Source organism: Nyctibius grandis, chromosome 9 (genome assembly GCF_013368605.1).
Source record: "Nyctibius grandis isolate bNycGra1 chromosome 9, bNycGra1.pri, whole genome shotgun sequence".
Classification (NCBI taxonomy): Eukaryota; Metazoa; Chordata; class Aves; order Nyctibiiformes; family Nyctibiidae; genus Nyctibius; species Nyctibius grandis.
In genome coordinates, this window is record NC_090666.1 from 15,936,260 (window position 1) to 15,956,083 (window position 19,824).

Sequence of the window (19,824 nt, forward strand, 5' to 3'; positions counted from 1 at the left end):
CAGTTTGATCTTGCAGTTGCCATTATTTTATCTTTAGTTGCATTTTTTCAAACTGTCTTCCTTAGCTTAAAAACATATTAACTAGTATAGCTGATTCCCTTAGTACTGCGGAGAAAGCTTTATTTGCTACCACTTTCTTCCAAGATCAATAGAATCATATGCCAGCAAGAATTAATTTTGCAGTTCATAGTCTCAATTGAAGAATGTTTTCCCTTTTTTATAGGAATGGTACGAATGCTTCTTAAAAATAAAACCAAAAATACAATTATAAAACCTGTAGTTTTAGAAGATATTGCAAAAATGGTTTATATAGCAGAATAATTCCAACTGGAGTATCAAGATGGAGAATAGTGCCTGAGAAACAATTCTCAATGAATACAAAATTAGGGAACTCAATAATATTTTTTTAAACTCTGAAGGACTTCTAGCTCTCTGCTTGTCCCTAGTAGCTGTTTGTCTGTCTTACTTTTAGAAGCGATTATATAGTACTTACCTACATTATTTTATCCCAAATAACGTACCTTCAAGTTCTGTTGCTGATTTCCTGAATGTGTGGTGATTCAAGTAAATATTTTCAGTAAATGAGCAGTTTTATCTCCCTCCCTCCCTCTCTTCCTCCCTCTACCATTGTATAAACTATTTCCTCTTCGCTTGACTTTTTAACAGGCCACATGGCAGGTGGTATAAGAACAGACTCTTACTCAATGTTTCTGTACGTGTGGTTAAAATAATTTCTGGTGAGGTTTGTTTGCTTTTATCTGCTGTTGCTTTTTAACCAATGTTAACTGTGTTGTCTCTACAGGAGTCAGAATAAATCAAAATAATTTTTTGTTTTGTTTTTCTTTTCCCCTTGGTAGTCAGTGCTCTTCAGTAGTTTTACTGAAGTTGCTGTGTGCTGACAGGGAGGCCTGCATCATTGCTGGTGGTGATGCATGAGAAGGAAAAACAGTTGAGAGTTTTAGATGTGCTGAGTTTGAAAAGTTGTGAAATAGCCTATTGTTTCAAATGTGCACAATTTTTTTGAAGTATATCATTGAAAGACTAATCATGAAGCCCCCAGAGGGCATGTTTAGTCACTTGGTAGAATGGAATAGCATTAAGCATTCACTTAATGAACATGTCTGGTTGACAGTAAAGTCCCCTCCTCCTCCCCGTCTCACTCTTGATTTGAAATATTAATATGTATGTGTTTTAAAAATAACCACTGGTAATTCATAGTTATACCTTCTGTGTTATCATTGTCTTGGAGAATTTTTCGCTTTGTGTCCATAATTGCTACTTGCATCTGTTTTGTGTAAGGTGTTCTGAGTTTTGGTAGTGTTTGATGGTGATAAAACAGATCAGCTACACTTTACAGGAGATCATTGAGGATTAATCGTCAAATGTTGTGTAGATAAGCTTCTAAGTGCCAAGCAGAAGTAGTAATTGTATGAAGTTCATTGTTTCCAGAATACTCTTCTGTCTAGAAATGTAACATAAGCTGCACCTAATATAGGCTATTTTTTTTTCTTTGTAATGGAGACTCTACAATTAGGCTTAGTGATTGGAAATGGAAGGAGTTGTTAGCTTTGTAGTTGGAGATCAGTCAAATGTCAAAATGTTTTCATCCAATAAGTTCATTGAACCAGGTTGTCGGACAAAAATGACAGGTTATTTCTGTTTGTTGTTTTTTGTGATGTATAATTAACTATTTAAAAAGCAAGATTAGCACAGTTCTTTTCTCCTGTATCTCTAGTATTTTCTCTGTGGATGTGACTGCTCAGAGGTTTTAATGCCAACATCAATTAGAAATCTATTATTTCAGGTCTGGCTGGAGTTGATGTGTATACCTTCTTCTGCATGTCCGCCTTCAGAAAGCTGTACTAAAGGTGCTGTGTTAGATTGTTTGGGGAGGGGAAGAGTTTTAAGGCTGTTTTCCTAAAGTTTCTAAACTGAGGACCTGATCTGTATTTGTAACAATGACAAAATTCCGAAGGCTGAAAGGCTGTGCTCCACAGGGGAAAAAAATCTTCCATGATGCTTTTGAGTGTGGTTACCAAGTGCGTTGTTTCTTTAAAGTTTTTTCTGAAAAATAGTTATTCTGCCACAAAATATAGGCATTTTAAATGTAGTTCAGTTTCATGATAATATCCTTAAAGATGAAGGTTGAATTGCTTTGATCAATAATCAAACTTAAAACCTTCCTGACCATGGCCCTCAACAACGAAGTAACTCCTAATTCTTTCAGACAACATTTCTTGCTGTCGTGGCTCAGGGTATGATCATCTTATCTGACAAAGAGAAAGGGTGTTTGCCTGTTTCATTAACAAAATCAATTAGGGAAACAATTGAGCAATAATGTAATTTAGGTTTCCAAATCATTTAGGTGCTTTTTGAACTTTTAGTTGCCAGATTGCCCATTAATCTCACCATCTATGGATCACTCTAACTCTCAGGGATATACATGCATGTCTCCAAGGAGTTCCTTTACATTTAATGCTGGATGCAACGGTAAACTTAACTCCCCCACCTACCCCACTCTCCTTTCATTTTCTTGAGGTTTCAGAATTTATCAGCTAAAATTGTGCAATTACCCCTCAAAGGATCACATTCTCATAAAAAGAGCTGCATCTCTGGTTTTACTGGTGCAAGATCATCTTAGTCATCTGACTAGAATTCCCATCTGTGCATCTTTTCATGTTCTTACCGAGATATTTAAAAAGCCAAGAAAAATTATGTGGCTAGCCTAGCAGCTGAGTCATTGTATTTTATGTTGAATATCAATGCTGGCACAGGAAATGCAAGATACTATCTCAGGTCTTTTTGAATGATTGAAGGAGGAAGAGGATTTGTAAACAGTTTGCAACGTGATCATGGAATCCAGGCATTTCTATAATTTAATAATCATAATTTTAGATCAGATTGTGGTTTGGGGTTTTGGGGGATTTTCTGTTTGTTTCTGTTTTCAAGAACATTGCCTTTATGTAAATTACACATTTTGCAGAAATTGTCATGGTGTGTTAATTTTCATGTCTCATAACTATTATTTCATAATATTCCATATATGTTAATAATTATGCATTATGTTATGAAAAATGCATACATATTTTCAAAAGCAAAGGATGAACAGTTTGGAGTAATTAAAGTATGAACTGGAATTGTTTTGTTGCTAAGCCACATTTAAAAAAAAAGAAGCTGTAATAAACTCATTAACATTAGAAGAGGTTTTCATTTTTTTAATAGGACTAAATGTTACATTTTCACTGTATGGTGATGCCCCATATCCTGGTAACATTGCAGTCCCAGCAGCCAACATTTGTCAGTGTTTTCATTTGTCATTGACAGCCAAAAGGCAAACCCCATTTTATTTAATCTTTGACAAATAAAAGAAATTTTAATGTTTTTTTCCTTTTTTCTTTTTCCCTGTAGGCTTAAAATGAATAAACAATGCCTTTTTAAAGCATGACTCATTCAAAAGTACACCTTAAATGAGGAATTGTTCATGTAATTGACGTGATTCCTCTGCCAGGCTTTGTATTGATGTGTACAAATTAATCTTTTTTTATTCACAGAACAAGACTTGTGATCAAATAGTACTACTTTCCTCACGATAAAAATCTTCATTTTGTAACCAATTTGCACAGAATGTTTTCTAATAATGTCTGTATTTAAAGCGTGCCTGTTCTTTTGTAACTACACTTTGTATTTCCAGTGCATTAAACTTGTATGTGTGGTTTATACAGAAGAAGCACTCCAAAAAAAAAAAAAAAAGGCAGGGAAAAAAAGTCATGTGCAGAGCATTTAAAGGGGGGAAAAAACACAAAAGCACAAGTAGTAGGAGGGGGTATTTTGATTTACTTATCTCATAGAATACGCAAAAAAACCCCAAAACCCCAACAAGACAAAATGCTGGTACTAGCTACACACACTTGTTATCTTTCATTATTAATACTGTGTGAAGAGATTCCAAGTAAAGTAAGTTATAGCAATATAAGAGAGAATTATACATATAATAGAAAAATCTGAAGCACTTTATAATTTGCATGAATAGAAATTTAACATCTAAAACCATTCGTTTCAAAAAGGGCATTAAATGGGTATCAGATTACATGACAGAAATTTTGGAAGGCTTTCTGGTGCATAATGTTTGCACTTAAAAAAAAAAAAAAATCTTTCATTTTCTATCTAAAAGCGTAGAACCACAGTCACAGTTCTAGGGTGAAATCTTTTGAAGATGGTTATCTAGTGAATGGGGTGAAAAATGTCAATCTCAATGGCAGTATGTACCCACTAGAACAAAGGGTTTCTTTACTGACCACTTCTTGATTGTCTGCTTAAAGGTACAATGTCAAACTTGGTTTATTGTTTTACTGTGTATTTCCTTTTTTTTTTTTTTTTTTTCCCCTGCCTGATAGGACTTTGAAATGATACCAAATAATTTATTCTTCAACTGGTTTAATTCCAGTAGCCTACTTTGGGAATATTTGGGTTTTCAGCACACTGTAGGGATGTTGCTATTTTCTGAAAAGCAGAATTATTTAAATTGATATTATAGTAAAACTTTAGTAATAAAGTTGCTATTGGTGCTTGATTATTTGACCAGTTTCTCATGTAAGTGACATAAACAATTAAGTTACAGCAAAACTGTAATTTGAGTTAATTGTGTTTTCAGGTCTCTGAACAAAATGAATTTCATTACAAGGCTTTCTGCTTTATGTCTGAGGAAAAGCAAGATGCAACAGAGGCACCAAAGTAGTAGACGACCAGCTGTTCCACTTGGATCACGGATTTTAACTGATCCTTCTAAGGTTTTTGAGCATAACATGTGGTGAGATGTTTCTTCAAGACTGATTTTCATATATTTTTGTATATTATTTACTATGATGAATAATGGGGGGTGTGTGTATATATAACGATGGACTGCCAGAATAGACTTTGAAAGGTAGAGCTAGAGAGAACTTGAGACTGTCACAAGTAACCTGACAGTTATGAGTTCTCAGTGACTTGCATACAAAGCTGCTGAGCAAGTAGTTAGTCATGGAATGAAAGGCAAAATATTGTTATAGATCAGTAATGAATTAGGAGACAGAAAGTGTAGAGGATAAGTAGACCATGTTATAATGGCAGAAAGTTACTAGTTAGGTACAATAATGTTGCATACTGGATTAGCGCTGTGTTCTAAAATTGACACAATTCCAAAAGGAACATGTAAATTACTTGTATTCTTCTAAAGGTGTACTGAAGATAGTACAGAGAGTTCAGCAGAGATTTCCATACAGTGCACAATTGTCAAAAAAAGTAAATTGAATCTTAACACAAATAAGCGATACAGTAGCAAAGAAAATGTTAACATGTAAACGTCAACTAGAATAAGAATTGCCCTGATTTGCAGCAGTACATCTCCATCCCTAAAAGGTATTTTTATGATTAATGGCAGCTCAGAAAAGAGTGGGAATGCTAGTCAACGCAGTGGGAAAACTGAGATTGAAAAGGCTAGGATTTTTGACCATGGAATGGAATTGAATACAAAACAGTAAGTGATTCAGGAAGTGTTAGAAGGATACAAAAATATCTAAATCTATCTAGAAAGTAGAAGAATATCTACTTAAGGTATTTGGAAGACCAGGAATTTTTATTCCTATAGTTCATAACTTAAGAACAAGGAATATTTGACTAAAAGAGAAGTGGGGAGTTTAGAAGCTATACAAGAAATTTTCTACATGATTTTAAAAGATATTTTTGAATTCTGCCACACACTATTTTTGAGAGCAAGGATTTAGCAAAATTAGAAAAGCGACTGGATGTGGCTAATGATAATCAATGGGTAACATAACATAGGAGTAACAGATGACCAATTTCAGGGCTTAAGCTTACTTCATAAAAGTAATCTGCAGTTTTTATACCTTCTTCTGAGGTGTCCCCTGCTGGCAACTGTCAGAGAAGTTATTGGACAAGCTTTTATTCTGAAACGAAGTTTCCAGCTTGCTGGGTTTTTAAAAATTATTATTCTTTATAGTAGTTCATTTTATTTGTTAATTGGTCCATTTAACTTTTTAATCTAAAATATTTAAAAAGTTTCTCTAATAAAATTCTGATGAATAAAAAGATCTTAAGAATATGACACAGAAGATTGTCTTCTGGTTAATAAACTAATATCTTCGTTACTCTTTTCAGTCTCTAAATTTGGCCTTAACTCATGAGGTAAGATATGCAAATAGATCTGTCACCTATTACTGTTTTCTAAACTAGATGTCCCCAAGCCACGGTCCCCAACACATACCACCTTAAGGCCAAATCTAGAGTTATCTATACTTCTGTAAGTTCCTTGGTCAAGGAAGCTGGGAGCTGGCTGGTTTTTGTGTTGAAAGAGTGTAAAGTTTATCTCTGTGTTTCATGAATTTGTATGCAGTGTAGTTCTTAAGTATCTTCCAGACTCAGGACCTCCTGTTAGGTGGAACAATCCTCTACTCGTGTGAATGCTGATTCAAATGTAGGCTATGTAGTCTAGGTAGGAAAAGGTTTTAAGAAAAAGGCCACCCTTTTTCTGTAACATTATACCTTGACAAAACTCAGTTTTGTTTAATTTTTTAATTTCCTTCCAAATAACTGGTCATGTGTAGCTTCAGTTTTTCTTGCTAGCATTTGGTGACAGTCTAGTTATCAAACTATGATGCAGGTGGTTGGGATGGATTGTGAAGAGGGGATTGAAAGGGTTGTTCAGAAAGTGGATCTGCAGATGAATCCACGTAGCTCACAAGGGAAAACAGGTGAAACTGAGCTGGAGCAGAGGCTGCATGGAAGTTGCAAAGGTCTTGATAAATCTAGAACCTAGCTATGAAGTAGAGGGAGGTCCCTGGATCTGAAGCTGGCTGAATCAGCAGGGTTCTCACTAGGGAGATAAGGGGGATCAGGATGAGTGGTGGTTGAGCTAAACAGATCGTGCAGGGTGAACATAAGAGAGACATCTTCCCTAGCATTGATGTATGAGGATTTATGTCCTTCTGTTTTCCGCTCATCATCTTTGGTACTTCATAAAGTGGTGTCCTTCTCTTTACCTGTGTGTGAATTGGCAGGGAGCCAAGAGCTGCTGCCATTGCTGTTAGGAATACTAAGCAAATTAAATTTGGGAACCAATGCTTTAGATATTTGCTGTGGTGCATTTCTGTCATTTTGAGAGAGAAGTAATGAATGATGCTAAACATAAGAGCAAAAAATGTCTGCTTCTATTCAGGTTAGTAATTGGCATAGTTTTCACACGTTAGTTTTCTGGAATAATTAAAACCTATGTTAGCAAACAAGTTAATGGAAAAGGGATGAGTTGAATAAGCTGAACTGACAGTAGCATTGCTTGATCTCATGTCAGGCCTACTCATGTTAACAGTTCCTGGTGTGGTTAAAATGGATAGCTTGCTTTGCTGCTGTCAATGTTCAGCTTAACGCTTCTGTATTTAAACACCTCTGTGCTTAGAATTCTTCTGTATCCTGTGTTCCTGACGGCTTGTATTGCTGAAGGAGCTGCCTCATTTGAAGCATCCAAACTGTGTAAATAGTTTGCATAAGAACTATGCTATGTCCCCTCTTTTGCAGATTTTGATCAAGAAGTGCTGCTGCAGTCCTGTTCTTTGGGGTCTTCCCTATAGAAATTTCTAGGAAAGAGCCAAGAGATCTTTCTTCAGCTTTATGAATTTCCAAGGAGGGACAAAAGGAAAAAAAGTTGTTGATGAAGATGGAGGACTTCAGGCACCTATAGTATTGTGTGTAGAGCCCCTAAGGGCTCTGACAGACACACGATGATGGATTGAAATTGATTGGCTAAAGCTTATACCGCAGCAAGTCATACGGTCAGCCATTCTGACAAATATTATTGCCATCTGAATTGTCCTTGGTTTCAACTTGCTGGAATAGGCAAGGTCAAAAACGGTGACAGCAGTGAGGGAAGCAGGTCTTTCCAAGAGGATGGCTGCCTAGTAATTCAGTTTTATTCTACTACAGCACGTCTGTCGGAGCCTTGACACTGCACAGGAACATTTGGTATACGAACAAATACAGGAAGGGGAGAGGCAACTTGCTGGGGACAATAATGAGAAATATTTTAGTAGAGATGCGGAAATCAAGTCTGAGGCAAGCAGACAAATACATACCAATTAGTCTCCCACAATTAAAAAAAAAGGAACAGTGGAGGTCTAAGAATTAAATTACCTGTATGTCACCAAGCATGGAACAGGAAGATGCTCATTAGCTTTTAGAGACAATAAACTCTTTTCAAGTTGGTACCTTGTTCCTTTTCCCATAGTAGCCAATGGAATTTTAGTCATAGGCTTTCAGTTAATTGATTTCAGTAGGATGAGGATCTAACAGATTACTTGAATTACTTTATCTAATTTAATCTGATTTCTAAAACTGCTCAGACTGGACAATTTGGAGGGACAGTTGATTTGTTTTTAAAAGCTGCCAGCAGCGTGTTTTTGGGCACTCCCCATTGCGGCCTGATCCAAACACAGAATCTGCAGGGAAGGCACTTTAGTCATCAGGGTCAGATCTTGGCTTAGTTCTGTGACCATTTAATGGATTAATATAACATTTAGTGAACCACTTTACACAAATATAGATAGCATAGACTCTGGAACCATTGCAGCACTGCTTGTCTTTTCTTAGGAATGTCTCATTCTTCTTTTTTCTAAATGTTTCCTGTCTCTATTCCCCAAATAAGTAAAATCCTGTTCATTAGTTCCACCAGTTCCACTTGAATAGGTGGATTATGCTCCCTGTTTCAGGAACAGCTGATTCCTTTGATAAATGACCTTTGATCCTCATCATAAACCTTAGTATGTGAGAAGTTTCTTGCATCAGGGTGTTTGTTGATAGGTCTATTATATCCAGCTAAACACAACTCTAATGGGACACTCAAAATACGTTCCTATAAATGCACTCAATATACAAGATATATGTTAATCCTATTATTAAGAAAAAAAAAATGCGTACTACTTCAGCCTCTTGGCACTTGGAAAATTTTTCTTAATCATTTCACTTGAGTTTTACCTAACTAGTAATTAATTTTTATCTATCATATATTGAAACTTAATTTTTAACTGTCAGTCTCCTTGTGGTCTTTTGCTTGCATTCAAAAAGAAAATGTATTTGAGACAGTGTAGCTAATTTGTGACTGTTTTCCCTGGAGAAAAAAGATTATGGAGAATCCTATTTAAAGGCTCGTTCTTCAACTGCCTTTTGCAGGGACCACATGCAGTGGTCACAAGAAGAAGAGGAGAATGCCAAGGAAAAAGCGGCAGAGAACTCAATTGTGAAAGTCCAGTGGGAAGACCAAGGTAACAAATTCATAAGGCCTTAAAAATTCCTATTTTAATGCTATTTATTAAAGCATTTGAAGATGCTGTAAAATCCAGGGCCACTCTTTTTATTTCTACATTCTCTTGTCTAAATTTGTTGGTTGGGTGTTTTTTTTTTTTTCCTCTGCTGCCTCAGAAGATTGTCTCAAAGTGTGTTTTTCTAGCAATTCAGTTACTTATTTGAGCAATTTTGTATTTGGAGGGGGCAATAAGCTCTATGTAGAACAAGTACATCAGCATGGTGCGGTTGCAAGTTGTGGCTCCTTTTGCAGTTCTTCAGAATAAAAATCCTACTACACAGGATTGCTGCTTCATCAAAGGGAATGAATTTGCAGCCAGCTAGGGTGCTGGGGATGAAAGTTCCCATGTACAATATTCAAATGCTTTTTAATGATTTGTGGACTATTTCGAGAGCTAGTGTTTGTATATTGCACCATGTTTCAGTTAAGTGCCGTGAAAGTTGCACTGGTCCCAGCTGGTACCAGCTTGCTACCTTAGCCAGGCCAAGCTGGGAGTGCTTCAGGAAGCAGTGTGTTCATTTTGTGTGGAAGGTGTTCCAATATATTATGCCATGCAGAGTCTGCTCTGTAAATGATTAAGGAATTTCATGCCTGTCTTCAGAGAGGGAAACTTAATGTATTCTGTGTTTCTGAAGAATGATAGCTCTAGGTTCGAACTGGCAAACTAAATAGAATCACAGAATGGCTGGGGTTGGAAGGGACCTATGGAGATCTTCTAGTCCAACCCCTTGCTAAAGCAGGCTCATTTAGAGCACGTTGCACCTAGACTAAAAACCTAGACTAAACTCTAGGATAGTTATATATGCTAAAGCTGGAGTATCAACTTGATAGTAACATAGAAGACTGGATTCTTAATTTGTTCCTTTATTAGAAAGATATTCTGGAAACAATTACTTGGATGTCCTGGGCCTCAGTTTACTTAGCGTTGTTTTGAACCTGTCAAATTAGATAGTGTTATTACGATCCTGTGCTCAGTTTCATTGGTGTAACTAGGGCACATGTTGGAGTTTATTTGAATTACCTGTAATGTGTCTTGGATTGTATGCCTTTCATCACTTTGAATGCTCTGGGATTGTCATCCTGCCCTTTTCTGTTACCTCTCGTGTTCTGTATCTAAATACAGGAGTACAATGTTTTTCAAAAATGACATCTAATATTTTCGTTCGTTTCGTATACAAAGTTGAAAAAGAGCTCATAATTGAAAAGTAAGCTGTGTAACCATGTGGCTCATGGAACCTTTCATTCTTCATCTACAATCAATTATAACTTAGTTTGTGCTGGTGAGAAATGGAATAATCAAGCATTTGTCTATTGCCAAGAAATACAAGAATCCAAGGAGATTTCCTATGAATGCCCCTCTGTTTAGAACTTGAATAGGTGAGCATTGCTGATAGTGTTCCTTCAGAAAGCTTCAGCTTCATTCTGCGAGTGGAAGTACATTTTGGCCTATTTGTGTAAACAATGAACTAGACTGAAGCTAACAAGCAGGTTATTTTGGGACCTCGGAAACTACAATAAGGGGAAAAAGACAAGACAGATTTCAACAATACTATCACCTCACTAAAATAGAATAGTTCTGGTGAGCCTCATTAAAACAAGAGAAATTAAACAGAATGAACTCATGATACTAGCTTTAGGAATTTGATTTACTTATTAGCACATCCAGTTTCTTCTCAGGCATGCCCGCTAGTGTTTTAAAGATTCTGTTAAGGAGAAAGATCAATTGACTAAATAAGGGATTTTTTTTGTCTCAAAAGGTGATACATTTGTTAGTTTTGTTGTTTTTACATGCTTTGGAAAAATTAGTAGTCAGGCTGCTTAAATATAAAAAATGAAACAAAAAATTGATACTTCATGTGTGGTTATTACACGGTGGTGCAGGAGTGACCAGTGAAAGAATGGGAAGTAAAGTGTTCTTTCACTTGAACCTAGGTAATAGCGTGCTAATACAATTTGAAAGGCTGACTTTAGCCATTGCTTTCCTCCAATTCTGAATTCTGGAAAACCTGATGGGAATTTAAGTACAAGGGTTCTGAGCAGACTTGTAGAAAAGTAGTAACTATAACAAGGCGTGATAATGACTTAAGAACCTTTTGAGTAGAAGGTTTGGTTTTTATACTGAAGGTGAGCAATCTATGAATGTGCAGCTTACACTATTGAAATCTGGTATATTATGACCTCAGTCAACTCTGCACTTACAAAACAAGTCTGTACAATTACTCTGCATGGCTGGGTCTTGCCCTTTAATAATACAATCGCATGTATTATATATTAAATTTTAAAAAATTGTAGGACAAGGCATTCTGCCACCTCCTTGCCACTTCCCACTGCCTGTCTGTGCCTCTAATGATAATTGTCAGCCTTGTTTATCTCTGAAAAGCTGTACTGATTTAGGAAATTGTATGTTAAGATTTAAATGAGAGTAGTAGGAGAAATGCACCTATTTACAGGTAAATGTATTTACCTGTGCATTTATATTAAAAGAATTAATGGGTCAGTGTAAATGAGTAGGGACAAAATAAAAAAGGCAACACATTATATGTACACTTAGCAAGAGACATCAAGGGTAACAAGAAACACTTCTGTAAATGCTTTGGGAATGAGGGGGGGGAAAAAAAACAAGAAAAAGATTTGGTTTGGTACTTAGGAGAGATGAGGAAGGGAAAACCATCAACAAAAGAGACATTGAAAAAGCTGTAATTCTTATCTTTTTATCAGCCTGCCTTTGAAAGGGTTAGCTGCAGTCCAGTGGCTAGCACAATTAGTGCTAGTGAGAAGGAGGAAAGATCTTGTTCCTGTGCTGAGAAAGAACAGGTTACAAAGTACATCCATAGGGTACATGGATGACTGGGAAAGTAGAAAAGAGAATATTTATTTTTTTAAAAAGGGAGGTGGGGAAAAAAGGAGAGTCAGAGAATTAGTTTCAATTCCTGGAAAAATACTGGAAGAGATAATCCAGAGCTTGCAGACACTGGGTTTGGAAGAACAAAGGAGATGAATGCTGGCCAACAAATATTTTTCAAGAATAAATCATGTAAAATCAAGCTAATTTCCTTCTTGGAGAAGGTTACAAGCCCTGGGGATAAGGAAAAAACAGCAGACGTCCTGAAATTTATCCTTAGTCAGGCTTCTGACTTGCTTTACTTGACATTTTCATAAGCAAGTTAGGCAAGCGAGAGCTAATGAAACTGCTTTTGGGTGAATGAATGCCTAGAGAGATCCTTTCAGAATGGAAGGCTGTGCTGGGTAGAGAAGCGTTTTGTTCCATGTCCAGTTCTGCTTGGTATTTTCATTAGTGACCTCAGGAAATGGGAGACTTGAAGATGATATTAAGTGAAGAGATGTTTCAAGTGTGGTGAAAGACAGGATTAGGATTCAGAAAGATCTGGCAAATGGTGGGAAAAAAGGATCTGAAAGATATGCATTTGCTAAAAATAAATGCAGAATACTTTGCTTAGGAATAATTCCTTGAAAAAAAAATACTAGGTTCTGAAACAATTGGCTAGGTAGTCATTTTGCAGAAGAAGATCTGAGGGTTGTGGTGAATCACTAGCTGAATCAGCAGTGTCGTGCTGTTGCAAAATGGCAAGCTGGGAGTTGTAAACAGGATTACAGCCTGTAAGCCTCATAAAATATTCCTTTTGCTCTGTGTTGATAATGCCTTTACCGGAATATAGCACCAAAAAGTAGTAAATCGATTGAAGAGAATCTAGAGAAGAAAAATGAAAACGATCAGAAGTCTGAAAATCATTACTTCTGTGGAAAAAAGGAAAGAGTCAGGTTTAGACAATCTAGAAAAGAGATTGTTTGTGGGAGACATAGTAAAAGACTTCAAATAAGCAAATAGGTGTTGCAAAGAGAATTGGGTAATCTTTGCTTTGTCTGCTTGGTTAACGGGATGAGAATTTCTAGACTTAAATTGCAATAAGGAAATTTCAGGTTAGGTAGTGGAAAAGGATCCTAACTGGACAGATGGTGAAGGACTGTAATATATTACTGAAGAAAGTTGTCAAACCTGTATGAAAGGTGGTATTTTAAGAACAAGTTGGACAAATTTCTGTGGAAAAGGTGTATGAATTCCCTGACTGGGTGAAATCCCTTCCAGTCCTATTCTTTGACATTCTAACATTCAGTTAGAATATTTTGTGAATTAGAAGTTAACACAAAGGTCTATTGTAAGACTCTCTGAAGTGTTTTGGAAGTAAGAAAGCCAATATGTTGCTTCTGACTGTATTGTCATTTTCTGTCAAAACTGCACCGTTAAATGGTTAAGAGTGAATTACTGTCTATTGGCTATGCAGTAGCATTTATCACTCCAGTTCACAGAACTGGATTTCTAATTGCTATTTCTTTTGAGATGACTAGCTACCAGCAAATTTGCAATTGTTTATAGAGTTTCATAAATCATGAAATTAATTTTGTTTGAGTATTTCTTAAATAGGAAAAACATGGAGAACGTTTAATTGAAATGATGCATTGCTTTTATAATTTGAGACATGAAAGCTTGTCTAAGAAACTTAAAATTGCATATTTTGGTGATGCTATTCTACTATGTCACTACATTAAAAAAATAGATGATGCAGAAAACCTGTCTGCCTCATTCTAAGTGATATAAAATCTAATAAAAGCCTCGTAGGAGTTACTTTGAGCACAGATTAAGGTAAGACCCAAAATCCATGCGTTTTTATTTAAATGTGTACAATGTGGTAAACTAAGAATTTTTAAACTGTAAATTTGGGATCCAAATTCCATGTTGCTTTACAGTATTTTGTAGCTAAGTTCATATTCACCAAGTTTTTTGTTTTGTTTTAATTTTAGATAAATATGAGAGAGAAGCCAGTAAATATTGGAATGAATTTTACAAGACTCATAAAAATAACTTTTTCAAGGATCGCAATTGGCTGTTTCTGGAGTTTCCAGAAATTCTTCCAGAAAAAAGAAGAGAAGAGTTGAAGACAGAAGAAAGCTCTTCAGAACACACAAAACCAAATAGTACCAACAGTTTTTCACACAAAAATGAAATGTTTGAAGAAGGAGAAAAATCTTGGAAGAAAAATTATGGAGGTGGCTCTACTTCTGTACAAGAATATGTATATAATAAAAAACAAACAAAATCTGTAACTGACAATCCTCAGGGTAAAAACTGTGTAGAAGAACATGGCAAGCTAGAATCCTTCCCTGGTAGTGATGCCACTTACAGAATATTAGAGGTAATGCACTGCAAATGTTCTACCTGTCACATACAACTCCACTTAATTGCTCAAAAGCCTGATAAAGACGCTTAGTAAGTATCAAGAAAGTAAACATTTAGAATTTGACGTACTACATTCATTTATGGCAGAAAAGTTCAGAGAAACCTACGATCTGGGCTTTGTTTTCCCTTTAAAGTTTCTCCCAAATCAGAATTTAGGGCTAGATTGTAAGATTCCGTTTTCACTGGAAGTTAGGTTTCTAATTTCCTAAGGAAAGTTCTGTCTTAAAGTGCAAGTGCTTGATGCATTCTTGCCAAATGGTTAAATTGGATAAGAAATTGCATTTTCCTATGCAGTTTGAGAGATGGATTCTCTCAGCTTTACAAAGACACTGAGGAGAAACATAATCATAGAAGTGATTTGAGAATTGTTGTGTGAGCTGTTTATACCTTTTCTGTCTAACATACCTTCAAGTCTATTGGGTCCTACCTACCAACTAATATAAGACAAAATTTAAAAATGAGGTTTTATTTGCTAATTTATTTTAACTTTTTGTTTCTCTTCTGACTTTAGGTTGGTTGCGGTGCTGGAAACAGTGTCTTTCCTATTTTGAAAGTTCTATGGTACGTAGTGCTGGATTTTCAACTATGAAAGTTCTATTCTCATCTTCTTCATATTCTTCAAACGTTGGTGGCTAGACCACTGCTGCAGGAAGTGTTGAGTGGATTGTTTTACAGCCTTGAAATTCTGATTGCTTGCAAACCACAGATAATGTTGGTAGCATCGGTACAAGATACTCCTCATACTGGTCAACCCTAGTCTTGGGGGCAGCATACTTGCTGACAAGGTTTGTCTTCAGGTGCATTCAGACTGATTTCTTATAGTTAATCTCAGCAGGTGAAATATTCTCTTGTCTTTATCTCTCCAAAAGGCCAAAATCAGAGACAGTAGATAATAGCATATGATCTACTGGTAAGAAGTTGTATTATTTCTGAATTTGACTGGTACACTTTGTCATATTGCTTCAGGAAGGCCCAAGTCCTGTGTTGCTTTACTTAATTCGCTGAGACATCTTAATCCATTTAGCTTCCAGTTTTATAAAAAGCTGTTACAACAGCATGTCCTCCCTTCCATGTAGGCAGGAAGGTTTTATTGGAAAGGCTGTGTATGTATCAAGGGCTGAAATAGAGTTCTTATTCATGCCTCCAAGAGCATGAATATGGCACAGTTTGTTATTCTGCAAATGAATTCTGATTACTAGCATTACCACTATACAAAAATACTCTATATTTTCCCGATATGGAAACAGAGAACTAGAGGAATTGAGTGATGCACCAGGGTCATACATGAAACCTATTAGTGTTAGCAATGCATCTTCATCCCACAACAAATGCTGTGCTTTAGACACCATGTAATGAAAGGGGAGCCCTGTTTCATGTGAGAAGTTTGGAAAGTAAGACTATATAGGGAAAAGATATCATGTGGCTCTATTAAAAAAGATGAGACAAACGTTTGTGTTTTCCTCACAGGAGGCATTAGTCATAGGTTGGCATTTCTGATAATTAAGAATCCACTCATTAGGTATTTTTCCTGGAGATCTCTATTCTTATGCAAATCCTTCAGTCAATCACTTTGGTACATTAAACAACTCACACATTTGTCTTATATATCACCTGATGGAAACATCTCTTATCTCTTAGCAGGCCTGGCTTTATAGCACAGTTGGTTTTGCTCTGAATTTGATAATATAAAAATTGCCTTTTGTATGCATATAAAAAGAAGCCAGTGTCAAGTATGAGTGTACCCTGGCTACAAAAAAATTTTCCACTTTGGTTTGTAATGTAACTTTTACACCGCTTCCCCCTGCTCCCCTAAATTTTAAGTTACTGCTTTTTAATACAATGCATCATGAAATCACCATCCAGATCAAGCTGTGTCTTTGTTTTAAGTTGATTTTCTACATAGCTCCTATTGTGCTCTAAAAAAAAATGGAAATAACATCCTAACAAGTCAATTAGGTAATCAGCTTAACCTTTCCCAAGGGACTAGCTGGGTCCAAAGCCTGGCTGCTTGCCCTCATCCATGATAAATACCTAAACTCACCAACTCTCATGGTGGGCACAGAGCTGATAAAAGTTTTGCTCAGCAACAAGGATGGAATATATTTTGGTCCACAGGGGTTCTCCTGTTGACCCCTCAAGAGAGATCACTAACTCAGCTGTGTATACTGTGAGATCTTGTAGGCACTGCGAGTTTATTGATTCCCTTTCTAAAGAAAACGTCAGTCCAAAATCTCAAATATTTTTTAAGAGACATTAATTGATCATGAGTTCACCATGAGGTCACCCCTCAGTAGGTTTTGAGGGGCTTGCTCAGTTTCTCTTAAGTTAATTTTTTGGAGGTAAAAAAAATTCTCCCTAGAGTTACTAGTATCTGATGAATGGTACAAGGAAATTTGCAGCTGGCTTAGTCTTGGATGGGAAAGGAAAGGAAAACAGTGCTACAGGAAATTCTTATTCATCTTGGCTTACAAAACAAAGGGGATAATGGAGGGAAACAATCAATACTGCTTAATCAAATCAAAAGCACAGCAAGGTGGCACATGGGAACCCAAACCTCTACAGAGCTGTGGATGACTTTTGCAACATCCCACCCCTGCCCAAATCATATTGCTAATTAAACTGCATACACGGACTAATGATAGAGACTTAATGCAGTGCTTCTGTAAGAAAATGTGACCTATTAATGTGCATTTATATAATACAACACCAGGACACTGTCATCAATCCTGACAACCCTCTGTGACCTTCTTTCTTTTGCTTTTCACTTCCTCCCTGACAAAGCTATAATTCTCCTTTTTATACTAACTGCCCGTTGGTATTCTTATGAATTTGTCTGCCCTATTGGTTCATTACAACCTATGTGCCTTTCCATGTGCTAGACATCAATAAGGCATGCTTGATCAAACCTGTGGAGAACCCCAAAGGGCTCTGTGTAGTTCCATGAACGCTGATAGAGACTTTCATCTTTTACAATAGTGATTTTTTTAACTGATGTTGGTTTTGTTTTCCTAGCAAAACACCTGGAACCTTTCTATACTGTTGTGATTTTGCTTCAGGAGCAGTGGAGCTGGTAAAGGTAATTCATATGCTCACTTTAGAGTACTTTATAAGCCTGTAATTCAGGAGGCTGCCAGGAAGCCATCTTCATGAAAAAGAATGTGATGGCTTTGACAACTTCTGACTGAAGTTTTCAATATGCCAAAGAACAAAGTCTTACTCTATGCAGAGAGGAATGAATGCAATCAGTGAGCTTGCTTCTCAGCTTGAGTAAGATACCAGACAGAATAGGCTTTTGTATGAGATGTTTTACAATGCTGAATAATTGAAGAAAAAAAGTTTCTTGAGTCACAGTAAACGTATTAACTACTACTGTTCTCTCTGTGCCTCTTTTCATCTTTTTCCTGACAGTCACATTCGTCCTACAATTCAGCCTGGTGTTCTGCCTTTGTTCATGATGTGTGTGATGATGCTTTACCCTATCCTTTTCCAGATGAGATCCTGGATGTCATTCTCCTTGTCTTTGTGCTCTCTACTATTCATCCTGACAGGTAAATGAAGAATAAAGGGCAAAGCAAATGGGTTAAATCTCTTTTATCACTGGAGGTTTTCAAGAATAGCAAAAGAAGATGATGAATCTTTAATTTATTATTTAGTAAGCTACGATATATATAAACCAAGGTATTTTAAATGCTGTTTCCCACTTTCGGGCTTCAAGAGAAAAGATGGTCAGGCTAATTCATTAGTGAGTCTCCTGTCTCCATCAAAATACAAGGGGTATATTGTAACTAAATACATCCCAATTAAAAGTGACAGTGAATCAAGAAAATTACAAATTAAAAAAACAGACCGCTATTCTTCTAGAAGGAAATTATGTTTAGTGATCAAAACCAAACATTCATGATTTCATACCTTACAATATGTTGATAAAGACTTAGTTTGCTGATTTAGCCACACGCAAATGCTTACATTCAGGCCTTTTAAACCAGAATGCATTCAGAATTTTGTAACTTGTTTGGATTAAGAAAACTTTATCTAATTTTCATGCACAGTGTTATGTTGAGTGCTGTTAGCCTTGTTACTAATGCCTCCCAATGCCTAATGAACCAAACTTTATGACTGTTAAGGCTGACTGATTGTGAAAATGCCCTTTTTTAATGGGAAAAATGTAAAAGAGGGAATGTAAGTTAAACTCCTTGATTGTTCCTTTAACCAGATCATGTGAAGGGAAATACATGCTGTATGTATGGTAATACATTTATTACTTTAAGAATGCCATTAAAATGGGCTTGGCAAACAGAACAGTATTTGCCTAAGTCTGAGAACTGTTTCCCTGCCTCTCTGCCTAAGTTATTAATGATTAGCTTTACAGAAAAATCTTTCCCATATAGGATATTGCTCCTTCCTGTTTGTTCAGAGATGAGCACATGAGTCATGCAAAGACAGGGTCCAGATTTCAAAAACAATTCAAGCAGTAGATTTCAGATCTCTAACTGCGGTGATGCTGCCAGGAAGACATTGAACAATAGAGGCACATTCATTGAATCGCTTTGCCTATAGAAGCAGTAATCAGATGTTCTGTCAGAATTTCTGTAGATCTTTTCCTATTAGTCATTTGAGAATGTGGGTTGTTTTCTTTTTTTTTTCCTCCCCATGTCAGCATCTAAAGACTACACATGGAAGTTTTTTTGTGTGTGTGTATATACACATAAAGATTCCTGTGTAATTATCTGTGTTGTAAGACCACTTTCCCAAGATTTGTTAGTCATTACTGTCATCTTGTAGAATTAAAATGACATAAAGGTAAATGTAATCCAGATCCATCTTGCTCAGTAAACATTTTTTCTGGAAACTTTGAAGGTGGGAAATGAAAAAGAAAACCAAGAGAATGATGATGTAGAACTTACGTACTTTGGAGACCTGGAAAATATACATAAGAGGGACACATTTGTATTCAGCACAATTGCTACTTAGTGATTTCTCTTCAGGTTATTGTGTTTAGTTTTTGATAATTGCTACTCTTGTACCCCATTTTTAACACACTTAAAGTCTGCTAGAAGTCCGCTCTAAAAGTTGGTTGCAGAATTTGAAAGGTATTAAACTTTCTTCCAGCTATATAATGAATGTGCTCTAGTCCTACAGGATGAGATTTCTCAAAGCACTTTCACTTTTTGTGCCTGTACATTTTTCCTACATGTGCAAAACTTAGGTTTATATAGGCAAAGTC

At 36.2% G+C, this 19,824-nt stretch overlaps 1 protein-coding gene across 9 annotated transcripts in view; it reads left to right on the forward strand.

Moving 5' to 3' along the window:
• Positions 1-19,824, forward strand: part of METTL8 (methyltransferase 8, tRNA N3-cytidine) — a 31,005-nt gene that overhangs the window by 3,325 nt on the left and 7,856 nt on the right. For all 9 annotated transcript variants that reach the window (XM_068407795.1, XM_068407799.1, XM_068407790.1 and 6 more), the window contains exons 3-8: positions 4,652-4,807; positions 9,214-9,305; positions 14,165-14,556; positions 15,112-15,161; positions 17,613-17,676; positions 18,009-18,148. In XM_068407795.1, the coding sequence (XP_068263896.1) occupies positions 4,652-4,807; positions 9,214-9,305; positions 14,165-14,556; positions 15,112-15,161; positions 17,613-17,676; positions 18,009-18,148 (894 nt within the window). The remainder of the gene's footprint in view (positions 1-4,651; positions 4,808-9,213; positions 9,306-14,164; positions 14,557-15,111; positions 15,162-17,612; positions 17,677-18,008; positions 18,149-19,824) is intronic.